We start from the raw sequence: 15,743 nt of genomic DNA on the forward strand, positions 1-15,743 counted from the left end.
ATGGACCATAATAAGAGAGGTGTTAGAAGCGTTGGTTCCACATTACAATTGAAGAGATGGTTGGTGTCATGTGGGAACACTTTGCAGGCACGGCATACATTTTGTATGTCGGTGTTGATTTTGGAAAGGTGAGAGTTTAACCTGTTACAGTATCCAGATCGAAGTTGGGCTAGAGTGACTCCCGTTTCCCTAGGCAGTGTGCGTTCCTCTTCCGCATGTTTAGGGTATTGCTGTTTGAGTACTGGTTTCACCGGGCAATTCCTGACATAGAGGTGCGACGCCTGTTTATGGAGTTCACCAAGGACCTGCTTATGTTTTTTGCCTTCATACGGCTGTGTTCTCAGGTGCCGTATTTCCTCATAGTGCTTACGGAGGTGACTTCTTAAGCCCCTGGGCGGTGTTGGCTCATCAATCAGATGTCTGTTGGGATGCCCAGGTTTCTGAGTATTCAACAACTGGTTAGCATTTCATTTTTCTCCCTTATTGGGACTATTCTCGCCTCATTATGTAGATGGTGTTCTGGGGACATAAGGAGACAACCCGTGGCGGTTCTGAGGGCAGTATTTTGGCAGGCCTGTAGCTTCTTCCATATAGGGAACGCATAGCACGCAATTTGCTGGCCAATTGCTTTGTATGTGGTAATGAGCGTTTCTTTGTCTTTCTGTTGTTTCTTTGAGGATTTTATTACGGCTCTGGGTTTTAGGAATAATTGCGGCTGCGTGCCCCTGATCAAACGTCACAGCCAAGATTTTGGGGTGTAGGACAATCGGTAGCGTAGTGCCATCGACGTGGATGTTCAAAATGGTCGACATTTAGTTAATGGGATTGTCAGCTCAACTTCCAGGCAACTTTGAAACAAAACTCATCACTTGGTTTATTTGCCGCCAATAATCACCGGCACATAATATATTTAACTCTTTAGGGTAAAGAAGGAATTCATCGAAAAAACAAACAAAAGTATAGAGGCGACCGTTGTTCAATTCACTTTAGTTAAGCTGTTTTATCCCCAAACTTTGCAGAAAACAGGAGAAAACATTCGTTAGAAAGCTTGGTTCCTAGTTTCCAAGATGTTTGCCTCGGCATATTTCCATTTGGCTGAAGGTCATAAACTCCATAGTAGATTCCTTTTCTTAGGAGGATGACGAGAGTTGCTTCATTGCTTTTATGTTTGCGTATATTCTTTTCTCATCAATTCTTCCCCATGAATTGCTAAAAAAGCTACTTAGCTATTGTTGTTGTTGTAGCGATAAGGACACTCCCCGAAGGCGTAGGGGAGTGTTATCGATGTTGACCGTCCTTTGCCGGATGCAGATCCCGTACGATCCGGTAACAAGCACCATAAAGGTACAAGCCCGACCATCTCGGGGACGATTGGTATGGCCACATGAAACCTTCTAGGCCATACCGCCCTCCCACCCCCTAGATCCATCAGGAGTTCGGGGTCGCCACAGCCTTGGCTGTTAATGAAACAGGATCCGCCACGTCTAGGTGAAGTTGACAATTGTTGTTGTTGTTGTTGTAGCAATGTAACACCAGTGTGACAATTGGGTTGGAGAAGCTATACATTGCGCTGGCAACCTTGAGAGGGATGCGCTACACAACCCCTTGAATCATTTTGGTATTTTAGCTTGAAGCACATGACTGAGTTCGAAACTACAGAAAAAGAGAGAGGGGGGATTTCAAAAAAAATTCTAATAAAAATATTCAGCATACGTACCACTATTTTAAGTTTTTTACTTTTTTTCTGTTTCTAAAATAAATCTTCAATTTCCCTTGCAGATCGCAAAGGCAACTCACTCTTCGCCGAAGTAGACGATCAGCGCCAAGCTATGAAAAAACTTTTAGCTGCACAAAAGAAAAGTTACATGGATATGAAGAAAGTCTTCCATGACAGTCAATCTGAAATAAGACGTCTAAAGCGTGAGAATGTCGCAATGCATACTGAATTGCGTGAATGCAGTTCTATATTTTGTGCAGCCGATCGTACATATCAAAGTAATTATAATAAATTCACATGAAATTAGAATGTTGCATTTAAATCTCATATACTATTTTACAGGTAAACTAAACGAACGTATACATCAACTACTCAATCAAGTGGAAGAGCTAGAAAAACAATTGAATGTAACGCAAGGACGTTTGCGCGATTTGGCGAGCGATAAGGGCGTTGCGTGGCTTGATTCAATGTTGAGTTTTTGCAAGTACGCATTACCAATTAGATTAGTTAAATTTGTTTTGCGTTTAAGTAGTGGAACATGGAATATCTTTAGTAGGAGTCGTGTATATTGTATATTTAAAATGGGTGTTACAATGGGCTAAATTATGAGATTTTTTCTTAAATTAATTTGTAAGTTATTTATTTTAGCTTCTAATTTATATATTTTTGTATATATTATTGTAAATACTAGTACTTAATTTATTTGCCCGTCGTACTATGTTTTGACATAAAATAGGAACTGCGGGTCCTGTGGCGTAACTTTTCCTTTTTTATTAATATATAAAAGTCCCGACTCCATATTATTCGTAAAATTTGAATATTGGTTGATAAATATTTGAAAATAATTATTGGCAAACCATAAAATAATTGGAAAATATAAACAATAAACTTAATTTTTTTAAATAAAGAGTTTGTGTAGTTGTCAAATCATTAGGTCATACAAAAATTGTATTGGTAACGTTGCCTAGTTGACTTTGTGTACCCATTATTTGTGAAAGACTTACTTTTCACGATTATTGAGCAGTAGGCCCATTTGCATTGTCACAATTTATCTTTATAACCCAGAGTTAGCTACTCGTGAGGGCTAACCCTCCGTCAAATTTTGAGAATTTTTAAAATTAGCTGAGTTAAAAAGCTCCTGCTAGTGCCCTAAGTCTTTGAATACATATAACACAATTTTCATAATGATTTCAAAAAATTTCAAATTCTATAAGCCTTTAAAATATGTTAATATATATTCTCTGTGAATAAAAGAAAAGCAGCTGATGATAACAACTAAGATTTTGTATGGCTTAAGCTTCCATTACTCATACTTAGCATATACTTGACTTGACCATGATTATACTTCAATTATCACATACTTCCTAGTTCAGCCAGGTATTTCTAAGTGTTGAGTAATCAGTTACACGCAAAGCTCATTAAACGGAACCGTAAGTAACAGCTCTCAAGTGTATGCTAAGTATTACTAATGTATGCTTTAGCATATGTCAAGCTCATAACAGATTTTCTATGCTTGCAAAAATTGGAGTAGTGCGCCAGTACCACATTACCCAAAGTTCCTCTATCTATAGTTCTGGCTCATTTGTGTTTCACATTAAAGTAACTAATTTACTTTTGTTTAGACAAGAAACCGATGACCTTAAGAAACAATTGCATGCTGTACGTCTTAAGAAAGCAGATTTGGAAGAACAGTTACGCGACGTACAACAAGAAATGACAAGGTAATTTTTTTTTTAATATTATAATGAGCTTACACACCAAGTTAAGTTTTTGTACACCAGCGCAAACGTAATTGCATAAAATATCAAATCAGTTTCGAGGAAAAGCCATACTTGAGTAAAAGTAAAAATTATTCCATACTTGGAGAAAATGTTTTTCAGAAAAGTGGGGCCAATGAATTTATTTATTCATGTCGAAAAAACAGTACATAATTAGGAACACATCTGTACTCAAGCATGAGTAGAGTCAGGGTAATAGGAACCACTGCCTTGCAACGGGCTTTATTATGTAACACGATATTCGAAGAAATATGTATGTGATTTAACAGCTTTCGAATCGCTTTATATTTAAATCAAGTTACAGAATATGGCCTCAGCGCCCTCTTACATGCATACAAAGCGGTGAAGCCCATATGATGCTCTGGATTTTCAATCTGAAGTAGTAATGTGCAAACATTTCTGCTGGAATAGAGTTGTAAAACTTTAATAGTACATAAGATCATCAATATTTTATGATCTTTGAAAAAAACAGATTTTTTGAAAAATTAACATTGATGGTCCTCGATTGTGTCATCGATCGTCAACTCCAATCTACAGCCCCAATAAGGTCTAATTGAATTCTGGACTCCACACACATTACCGATGATAGTTGTCCATACAGCTACATTTCGTGAGTTCGAGTAGTCCCCTGTCAATCTGTCTAAGAAGTTACTTAATGAATAGTGTCCACAGCAGTGGTGGATATTCGTGGTTTATATATATACCAGATTCCGTAGTAATGCAGCTTAACATGCTGCAGATCCAATCCTGCCGCTTCTAGGTATTGCTGAAAGCGTCGGCGATATCCAGAAAGGCTACTAACGTATATCTCCGGTAGTTCAGCGCTTTATATAAGTTGATGCATATATCTAGGCAGGTTGTTGTTGTAGCGATAATGTTACTCTCCGAAGGCTTTGGGGAGTGTTATCGGTGTGATGGTCCTTTGCCGGATACAGATCCGGTACGCTCCGGTAGATAGATAGATAGATAATTAATTGAGGATCGCACTGCGACCATTGGTCTATTGTGCCCTCAACTGCTTCACAGCACCTCATCCAAGCCGACTTCTCTGATGAACCCTAGCAGTTCACCTGGCTTGAGGGATTTGATGTGAGAGTGCTCTGGCCATGGTGAGCCCAAAAACTTAGCCCTACGTCTTGAGATTGCGTCACATTCCAGGAGTATATGGTCCGCCGTCTCCGCTGATCGATGACAAAATCGGCATGTGTTGTTCGATAGTATGCCCAGCTTCTGCATGTGGCTGTTCAGTCTGCAGTGTCCTGTAAGAATAGCTGTTAGGATCCTCAGGTTATCTTTCGACAGGCCCATTAATGCCCTATATCGAGTTGTGTTGTAGCCCCCCAGCAGTAACTTAGATTGCCTCAAGTCTGGCATATTGCGCCAGTGTTCTTCCCTCTTATCCCTTTCTTCTAATAGTAGATGCCCTCTGATTTCCTGCGGGCCTACTGGCAGGAACGGCTCAGGACCAATAGGTCGTGTCGTTGCTGCCTCCCTTGCCAGGCTGTCCGCTTGCTCATTGCCCTCCACTCCCCGGTGGCCAGGAACCCAGGCCAATAACAGTTTGTTGTGTGCTCCTAGTTGATTTAGCTTTTCAACGCACTCAAGTACTAGTGCTGATTTTATTTCAGACGTCGAGATCGCCTTGAGGGCGGCCTGACTGTCACTGAGTATGGCAATTGTCTCGTTGGAGTATTCGCGCTGAAGGTTCAGGTCAGCACACTGGCTTATAGCGAATACTTCCGCTTGAAAAATGCTCGGGTGTGCTCCCAGAGGCGTTGATATCTTGGCTCTGGGTCCAATGACTCCAGATCCAATCCCCTCTGGCGTCTTCGAGCCATCTGTGTACCATACTATTCTATTTAGCCGATGAATGTACACAATTCTGCTTTCCTCCCACGTACCCTTGTCTCCCAATTCTACTTTGTACCTTCTCTCATAGACTATCTGCCTGAGGATATCATCCCTCGGGAGTTGAGAGATTGGGATCTTCTCTCTCAATTCCTCCATGTTTCGGGACGATATAACTTTACCTATGCCCGAGCCCTCCTTAGCAATATTCAGGAGGGTTCGCTTGGCTGACTGCTCTATTGATATATGCAGCGGGGTCAGATCAAGGATAGCCTCCAGCGCTGCTGTAGGGCATGTGCGCATAGCTCCCGTGATGCATACACATGCCAGTCGCTGAAGTTTTGACAGCGCTTGCCTCGTCGTCGCCCGAGTTGTTTTCGATGCCAGGCTATCGAACCGTATGTTATCATAGGTTTTACTATCATGGTATACATCCATCTTAGCACATGCGGGCTACAGCCCCATGATTTGCCTGCTAGACGTTTGCATATCATGATGGACCTCGTGGCCTTAGCTCTCATGGAGTCGAAGTGCTGTTTCCATAGGAGCTTGGTGTCAAAAGTGACCCCCAAGTATTTCACCGCGGTTCCATGTTCTAGTGCCACGCCATTTATTGTAATTGCTCTCAGGGCTGGTAGGGCCCTTCTTCTGGTGAAAGGGATGATGGTCGTTTTAGATGGGTTGATGTTAAGCCCCACACTGGCACACCATCCCTTCGTAATATTCAGTGCTCTCTGTATTATGTCACAGAGCGTACTCTCGAACTTACCCCTTTCAATTATGACGATGTCGTCAGCATATCCCTGGCATCTTATGCCACTGTCAGATAGCTTTTGCAGGAGTTCGTCCACTACTAGGCTCCACAGAAGGGGTGATAGAACACCTTCTTGAGGGCACCCCCTCGTGGTATTAACCTCAACTGCGCTGTTGCCTACATGGACTTCAGCGATTCTTGTGCGGAGTAGATTGTCAATCCATCTCTAGATAGGCATCTGAATTCCTCTTCTCTGCAGTGATATGTTTACGCTTTCATGAGATGTGTTGTCAAAGGCACCCTCAATGTCAAGGAAAGCGCAAATCACTGTTTCCTCTGTTTCGAACGCCCTCTGTATTTCAGATGTTAATTGGTACAGAGCTGTGTCCGTGGACCTACCCGCTCTGTACGCATGCTGGCTATGATGTAAGGGCCAGCTCTTAAGGGCGTTTGACCTGATTTCTTGGTCCAATATCTTTTCCATTGCCTTCAAGACAAAGGAAGTTAGACTTATTGGTCTGAAGGACTTTGCCTGCGAATAGTCCTTTTTTCCTACTTTTGGTATGAAAACCACTTTTTCTCTTCTCCACATCATGGGTATGTATCCCAGTGCCAGGCTATCTCTCATGATCCTGGCCAGATGTGGGATAATCTGTGTCCCTTGCTGCATTAGCACCGGGTAGATGCCATCCACCCCGGAGATTTGTATTTCTCAAAGGATTCCACTGCCCATCTGACTCTGGCCTCACTGAAGAGGGAGTTGGCAAGTTGCCAGTCTGATGGGGTTGGTTTCACTCTGGGGAACACAGGTTCCGGTACTTGCGGAGAGGCACCCGGAAAATGCGTGTGTAGCAGGGCCCTAGCTCGCTCCTCCACCGTTCCGGTATAGGTACCGTCTGGAAGCCTAATCGCTAAGTTAATCTCCCTCTGCTCTTTGGCTAGGGCCTTGTGGAGCTTTGCCGCTGCAGGTGTGCTAGAAATTCCCTCACAGAAATTTCAGAAACTTTCCCTCTTAGTTTTCCTTATCTCTTTATTGTACTTTGTTAGATTTTGAGTGTATTCCTCCCAGTTGCCGGTTCTTCTTGCCCCGTTAAAGAGTTTCCTGACTTTCTTCCTTAGTAGTGTCAGGTCATGCGACCACCAGGGGGTTGCCTTCTTACCCTTAACTAAGGAGACTCGGCAACTGGAGTTGTAGGCATCTATCATTATCTGATTTGCCCTATCCACTCTGCCCTCTAACTCAGTACAGTTAGCGCTTCTGCTCTTATTTCTGAGACTATCCGCGTTAGCCTCTATGATACTTTTGTAGCTGCCCCAGTCTGTTTTCCTGGGATTTCTTTTAGGGCTGTATTGCCCCGATACAGCACCCAGCTCAAACCTTATGATCCTATGATCCGATAGGGAGGGTTCTTCTGAGACTCTCCATTTCGAGATCATATTCTCAGTTAGGTTGTTGCCAAATGTTATATCTAGGACCTCTGCCCTGACTCTCGTGACAAACGTCGGTTTGCTCCCGACGTTATATACATATATTCAAATCGTGGCTGACTATATATTCTAGTAAACACTCACCCCTTTGGTTGGTATCATTGCTGCCCCACTCCGTGTTGTGGGAGTTAGCATCGCTTCCTATGATCAACGGAAGTTTCGCTCTTCTGCAGTGCTCCACTAGCTTCTGCACGTTAACTGGAGGGACTGTGCTGTCGTCCCCCGGGAAGTAGGCTGCGGCCAGCACAATGCTGGTGTTGTCTCCATTCACCTTTGCCTCGATCTGCACCGCCACCAGATCCCGGCTTAAAAATTCTGTAATGCAAAAATAGTTAATGTTTGACTTAAGCATTACACATGCTCTTGGTTTCTGCTGTGAGAGATCCCAAATATCTTTGTTATTACTTACATTAAGGCCCCTCACCTGTCCCTTGTAAGCCCAAGGTTCTTGTATGAGGGCGATGCCCAGATCATCCGAGGCGAACCTCCTCACCAGTACAGCCGAGGCTGCAATGGAGTGATGGAGGTTGATCTGGGCTATTTTTATGCTTGTGCCGGTCATTTTGGCCCGGCCGGCCTCATCAGATCATCTTCATCCGACAATCCGCTCTCGCTTTCGTCCCGCCTATTCAGCTCCAGCTCCTGGAGGTCGAGGCCCTCGATGAGCTCTTGCGTGGTGGGGATTTCTTTTTCATCCCCAGGCTGCACGATTTTGTCCTTGCTTGCTGCGGTGGGAGGGTTTGTGGTCTCGCGAGCTCTGATGGTATCGGTGCTCGCGTCCGTCATGTTCTCGTCCGACAGCTCGCCTCTGTCGGTGCCCTCTGCCTCCGCCTTGTCTTCCGGCTGCTCACTATTCCCTGGTTGCCTCTGCCTCCAGGGTCTCACTAGGACCAGGCCGTACCTATAGTGCAGCTTAAGTCCGTTCCTGCGTATGATTTGATACGATTCCTCGTCTATGCCTACGTCGAGACGTAGGCCTGTTTCCTCTGCGCTACAATTAATGACGCGCCATCTCTGCGTCCTGAGGCCCTCATTTTGGTTGGCGAGGAGCCGTAACGCAAACTCTTTTGGGCGTTCCGCACTTCTGGGGAGGAACATAGTCACATTATGCGTTGGCGGTATTACATCCCCGCGTCTCGTGCATAATTGTGGCCCTGTCCACTCCTCAAGCGTTGGTATTACTTCAACGAGCCACTTAACTGTTTTTTCGTCCTCGCAGTCCACGAGGAGGAGCCCTGCTCGGAAGTATACCCCGCAAAAAACTAGGGCATGCCCACATCCCCTGAACACTCCGTCCATTATGATCTCTTGGAGATTCGTCAGGTCCTCTTGACTTAGGGCCTCCGCCGGGTAGTTACTGGGCAGAACAGCTATTCGGATACCCCTAAGGGCTTCCGAATAGCTCTGCTGCCTTGGTGCCATCCCAGAGGGTACCCCAGTCGCCCTGGCTTGAATCTCCCTGCCCGTGGGTGCAGTGTTCCTGGGAGCGTGGGCCCGTTGCCTTTTTGAGCTCGGAGTTTCCTCCGGCGTAATTTGCCCGATCCTGCGCTTTTCAGCGGGAGCGGGCGCATGTTGGTCAGCTGCCGCTGGCTGTGCTCTCCTTCCTTCTCTGCTTCCACTTTGAGCATTGGCTTTTCTCTGCCCGTGGTCTGGTTCATGCCTGCGCTCATCTGCCCTGGCTCTTGCCTCCCTGGGCGACAGGCCTTCCTCTAGATATCGGAGGTATCTTTTTACCCCAGCCCCACTTAGTCCAAAGCGTCTCTTGTTATCCAGCGCTCCTGGACTGCCCCGTGGTGGAAGTGAAGGTTGCCTGCCTCTGTTGTGCCTTCTGTTAGGCCGCTTCCACTCCTCCGAGTTCCGCTCTGTATTTTTCCCTTCCTGGGACCTTCCATAGGTGCTCTGTGAGCTGCTACTAGAGTCATCCTCCAACGGTGAACGCTTAGACTTACTCGTCCCTCTAGAGGGACTGCTAGAGTGGTGGTTTTCGTGCTTGGATGCACCGTCGTAGCCTCTCTTTGTCAGCTTTTCTCGCTCTCTTGCAGTTAAATCTTTTGTTTTCTCTTTCGGCCCGCGCTGCGCAATGGAGGTACTGGGCCCTCCATGGATCGCGGGTTTGTTTCCTGCCGCCGCCTTCTGCTCACCTTGTTTGACTTGCCCGCGCTGCTCACCAGTGGATAGGGGTCCACTGGGGATCGCGGGTTTCTCTGCTTCCTGGTTGGAGTGCTCTTCGGGCCCGCGCTGCTCTCCTTGGGTTTTGATGTTGCCCTTGGAGTTCGCGGTTTTGAGAGCCGGTTCTCTGTATACTCCAGTGCTAGTGGAGGGAGATTCATCCCTCTGATGCTCTAAGAAGAGCATTGCCTCCTCTCTCGTGAGGCTTTCCAGGAATTGTCTGGAGTACGTGCGTGGCCTGCTGCTTCTCTGCCCGCTGCTCTTCTTGGAGCCCGTTTTTTTTTGTTGTGCTTTTATTGTTATTGTTGTTGTTGGTTTTTTGTTGTTGTTGTTCGTCATTTTTTTTCTTACGACAACTTGCTTGACATGGCAAGCGTTGTTGTCTCTGCTTTAATTTGGGGAACTGGGTTGGTCCGCCGCGGCAGAGCCCCTTGACGCGGTAAGGCCATGGTTACTCCCAAGGTGGCTCGGTGTTGGGGAGGCACCGTTATAATACAGCCGGTGTTGTGGACCTCCTGGCTGCAAACTAGTCCAATAGGCACGGTGACGCATGACACCCTGGATTAGGAGGTGACAGTTCCTGGTTACCGATCGCATTCGACCACATCTGTCAGGTGAGCGCGGTTGCCCCGCTCCCATCTGACCAATTAGTATTATATGCGATCGGCGTAAGCCCCTGCACCGCTACAAGGTGACTGTCTTCGCAGGAGTACGCTCCGGTAACAGAACCATTAAGGTGCTAGCCCAACCATCTCGGGAACGATTTATATGGCCACATTAAACCTTCAGGCCATCCCTCCCTCCCAAGCCCTAGGTTCCATGGGGAGCTTGGGCTCGCTAGAGCTTCGTCTGTTAGTGAAACAGGATTCGCCACGGATAGGTGACGTTGACAATTGGGTTTGAAGAAGCTATATATTGCGCTGGAAACCTGAAAGGGTTGCGCTACACAGCTCCTTGAATCTGGTATTTTAGTCGCCTCTTATGAGAGGCATACCTACCGTGGGTATATTCTGACCCCCTAACCCGCTGAAGGAATCTAGGCAGGTCGCCTCTAGAGCATTGAAAAGCAATTCAACTAATGGGCCAATAGAACACTAATTTTCGCGCCTTTGGTATGAAGGCAACACGCTCCTTTCTTAAAAAATAAGTAATGTGGTTCAGTTTTGTACAGCCTTCAAAGATTGTTTTGGGTTTTCCTAAAGCCGTTCTACTTGCAATAACATGGTGAATCCCGTTTGAGTGCGGCAAGTAAGAAAATCTACAGTTTTTATGCCGACTACTCCGAACGGAATGCGCTAATCAGATGCATTGGACGAAATTAATGATATTTCGACACTTGCATAGAAAAACGGGCAGTGCCACACCCTCTATTACGAAAAGATGGAATTCGCTAAATCTCCGTAATTATTTGAAGAAGATTTCCTGTGTTGGTGGGAGTGATAGTGGGAGGGTAGTGGGAGTTGGGCAGGAAAGGGAGTGAGAGTAACAGTAGAAGAGTGAGATGGAGAAGGCGAAGGAGAGTGAAATTGGGAGAATGATAGAGGGAATGGGGTTAGGACAAAAAAAAAAAAAATAATAAGGAGATATGAAAGCTATAGTAGAAGAGGTTTTGAGAGGGAATGTTAAGCGGCGGAAGACTACTTTCAAAATATCGTCAAGCTAATTTCCGGAGAGTCTACATCTAATAAATAAATGTAAGGCGCGATATGCTCCGAAGAGATTTTAGGCCCAGCTTCTCTACATCTACCAGTTACAAAATAATAATATTTACTAAACTCAGCACTCAACATACTCAATCTCACTAAATATTTAGATGGCGCTTCGAAGCTTTAAAAACGCGTTGTGTTTTGCTCGACCGAGAGAATATTTTGAATGAAAATAACATCAAATTCAAAGCTATAAATGCCATGGAATTCAACATTTCTCAAAGCGAACAAGATGCTGCGCGTCCACGCATTGTACACGCATCACCTGTAACACTACAAGTAAATACCCCCATTGAGAAGAGATATGAAATACCTGGCACGCCATTATCAGCCACACCAACAGCAGATACTTCAATATTGATCATTACACCAACAACAAGTATGATAAGCCCTGCTGCCACAGTAAAACAAGATGAGCCTGAAAAAGAAAATGAAACTCCTGAAGCTACGCCAACGTTAGAAACAAATTTAAAAATGATATATAAGAAAAATATTGATGAACCTAAACAAAATCAAGCAAATGGAATGAGTCCTGTTCCTGTGGTGCATGATAAACCAACACCTGATGAAAATACGACCACTCCATTACACGAACGCACTGCTGACAATGCTTTGAAGAATGAACAAGTAATGCTACCACCGCAAAATTCCAAAAAAGTTCCACCAGCTTCAGACGTACAACCTGGTCGCTCGATTTTGTCCCGAAGGCGTGATGTTTTTATGGATTCCACGGAGAATAGCGAAAAGACTGTACAATTTTGTAGTCAAGATCCGATTGTTCATAATATAAGTGGCAATGTTATTATGGGTCAAGATACAAGCACAACAACGGATGCTACAAATACGGAGCCGCAGCCTAAAGCCTACATCAAGCAAATTCGTACAAAGTCTAATATTATCGTGCGCCATATACATTTACCATCTAAGCGTAAACCAACTTGAGTTGGTTTTAGATTATATGAAAATGAAATAAGTAAACCGTTAAAATGTATACTAAAATAGTTCCCGTTCTAGCTTGACCATTAAGAAATACTCTTAAAAAAATTGATGATGCGCTATAAATGTGGCGTATCATAAAGAACTTATTCATATATAAACTGTAATAAGATAAATGCAAAAAAGCCATTTACATAATAAATGTTGTATTTTCATATATAAATTTACTTAGTTGTTACTCTTAGGTTAGGTTGAACTGACCGGTCCATGAGGACCTCACATAGACTGAATAAGTCCGTAGTGTTACCAGAAGTTTGTTTTAACGACCAAACTGAAAAACCCTATTAAAAACCAAGACCTATGTTATAAAATAACTCCATATCCTTTTGGCAAATACTAGACGCTTCGTAGGACTTAAGCCACTTGCTGCTTTTAGATCTGACAGCTGTATCACTCCTAATAGCTGGATTCTTAGCCTGGGAAGTGCAGGGCACGAGCACAGAACGTGCTCGATTGTTTCCTCCTCCAACCCGGACTTCTTATATCTGCTATCACTGACCGAGCCTTATTTGAAGGCATGAGATGCAAGAAGGCAGTGTCCAGTCGGAATACCCGTCACGTGTCTACATTCCTCTCTTTTTAATAATAGAAGCAACTTTGTTAATCTAAAGTTGTAAGAGCTCGCGCTTGAACCCACGCCTTTCCTGCTTGGTCGATCAGGTGCACCTCTCGCCTTCGCTTAATTTCGCCCATTCTAATTGGGACGTCTACGGAGCAAGCTTCAAGGGATGCACCCTTTTTAGCTAGTTCATCCGATTTTTCATTCCCACCTATTCCCATATGCCCTGGGACCCAATGTAGATGTATGCTTCTCCCTGTCCCGATTCTCTCCAGGGACTGCTTAAACTATAACACGCATTTAGATACTGTGCTGTGCGAGATTATTGCCTTAATTGCTGCTTGACTGCCAATATAAAAGTTCACACGATTGCAGCTTGGGCTATTTTCTTCCAGGGTTTCTACTGCTTTGGTTACGGCTACTATTTCCGCTTGGAAAACGCTACAGTAATCCGGCAACGTGTAGGATCTGTTTATTTCCGGATCAGCGCAGTATACCGCAGACCCTACTCATCCACTACTTTGGAACCATCTGTGTACACATGTATCGCCTCGTCCGCCATTTGAGCACCCTTGCGCCAACCGTCCACCTCTATTGTGGCCTTAAGATCGCCCTCGACGCGCAGATAGGGAATCAGGTAGTCTGTTCGCCTTGTGATTGATGACGCTATACTACTATGGCCGTATGGTCGGCGCTCAAGCTGCCCGAGGCACCGATCCTGGTTGCAGTTGTTAACGCTACGTTCTTTGCTACGAGATTTATAGGTGGAATGTGCAGAATGGCATACAGTGCAGCCGTCGGGGTTGTTTTCAGGGCTCCCGTAATGCTAAGTATCGATAGTCTGCATACCCCCTCTAATTTTTTGAGGGAGGTTGCTTTTTGTGTGGCTTTCCTCCAAACAAGAACTCCATAGAATATGATAGGGCTTACAATCGCTGTAAAAACCCAATGAGAAAGAGAGGGAGTTAAGCTCCACGTACATCCCAGCATACTTTTACATGCATGAAGTGCCGTTGAAGCCTTCTTCACCCTCTCCTCCACGTTGAGCTTCTATGACATCTTACTGTCTAGGATGATTCCTAGATATTTTGTGCAAGGTTTCCCCTGCAGGGTCACACCTCTTAACTTAGGCCTGATCCAATTCGGGACCTTGTACCTCTTTGTAAACAAGACATTATCCGTCTTATCCGCGTTGACTTTCGTTGTTACTCTCAATTTGGGGATTTCTTGCCGTTAGTCAACTGTCATTTACACTAAATGGGATAACGTACCGGGGCTTGACACTTCATCAAAATTATCTTATGCGGAAGAGGACTCCTTCTTCTTGTAGCAGTGTTTCGCCCCATGGAAAAAGTGCGATCACTTATAAATTGTCATCGATATCTTCTAACGGGAGTCTAGGGAAACTTGTAGTTGGAATAGAGTTTGACCGAAGACAAATGCGTTGGTTCCACATAGCATCTGCAAAGATGGTTGGAGTAATGTGGAGACACATTGCGTATATCAGAATTGTTTCTGGATAAATCAAATTTCAACCTATTATAGTATATATACCGACGTTGTGCCAGAGGGTCTCCCTTTTTTATCGACATAAGACATTGTCAACTCTTTGTGGATGAGACTGAGGGCCTTTTAATACTATTCTGCTTCGAACGAATGAATTCCTGTCTGCCGGACCTCTTCGTAGTGCTTGCGTAGATGTCTCCTTATATCCCTGTTAGGCCGGGCTGGGTCGGTCTTTTTTTATTGGACATTTGGAGTAGCGCACTACCCTCAAGTGGACCAATGAAACCAGGCTAATCCTGTTCATCTGCCCGCACCCCGTGGGACCGCCGTTAGGCATAACGTCACGGAGGGAGGCGATTTAGTCGCCACTACCTCGTATGCGCATTTCTCTGCGCTCCCTATCAGCATGCATTAATTTCGTAATTACAATAGAGGCCATCTTGCTCACAGCAGTCCAACAATCTTTTTGTTCGCACATTCGTGGAACTAAATTCCTAATGGAAGGCTCCTCTCCAAAAACTCTGTGTACAGACAGTATTTCGCCGTGAAAACGAGGGCAGTGAAACATTACATGTTCTGAGCTTTCCAATTCGGAGGGACAGTGTGGACAGAAAGATCCTCCTCTATCCCACGCTTATGTAGATATTCCTTGAAGTCGCCGTGCCCGCTCAATATCTGTGTGAGGTGGTAATTTAGTTCGCCGTGTTTTCGCTCGTACCATTCCGTTATATTCCGGACTAGCGTGAAGGTCCAGCACCCTTTTCTCAAATCTTCCCACCGTTTTTGACACCTAACTATTGTTCATGACCTTGCGCTTTTCTTAGCATCTTCAGATGGTCGGCTGATTCCAATGCCATACAGGTCGGCCATGAGAGTAAATCTACTGGGATTTTCCTGGATAAAACATGGATCGCGTTATCGGACACCGTCCGATTAGCACATGCTATTCGTAGAGCAGTAATGCGGTAGGCTGCTAATATATCTTTTTGGTGGACCATTTTAGATCCGTGCCATACTGGTGCTGCATATAATATTATAGAGCTGGTTACGTTGGATAATAGCTGACGGGTAGCTTCGGCATTATTCACGTTAGGGCTCCACTAACTCTAGAAATTTTCTCCCCCACCGCCCTGAAGTGCTCCTTAAAAGTTAGTTTTGAGTCAATCATTACTCCTAAATATTTCAAGGAAGGCTTTGAATTTATTTGATAATCTCCTGGTTA

The 15,743-nt window shown here is 44.8% G+C and overlaps 1 protein-coding gene across 2 annotated transcripts in view; it reads left to right on the forward strand.

Annotated features, from left to right (window-relative positions):
* Positions 1-12,605, forward strand: part of Spindly (spindle apparatus coiled-coil protein 1 spindly) — a 451,900-nt gene extending 439,295 nt beyond the window's left edge. For both annotated transcript variants that reach the window (XM_067787040.1, XM_067787041.1), the window contains exons 4-7: positions 1,780-1,995; positions 2,060-2,201; positions 3,340-3,438; positions 11,568-12,605. In XM_067787040.1, the coding sequence (XP_067643141.1) occupies positions 1,780-1,995; positions 2,060-2,201; positions 3,340-3,438; positions 11,568-12,402 (1,292 nt within the window). In that variant the 3' untranslated portion in view covers positions 12,403-12,605. The remainder of the gene's footprint in view (positions 1-1,779; positions 1,996-2,059; positions 2,202-3,339; positions 3,439-11,567) is intronic.
* Positions 12,606-15,743: the final 3,138 nt, after the last annotated feature.

Source organism: Eurosta solidaginis, chromosome 5 (assembly GCF_040869045.1).
Source record: "Eurosta solidaginis isolate ZX-2024a chromosome 5, ASM4086904v1, whole genome shotgun sequence".
Taxonomy (NCBI): domain Eukaryota; kingdom Metazoa; phylum Arthropoda; class Insecta; order Diptera; family Tephritidae; genus Eurosta; species Eurosta solidaginis.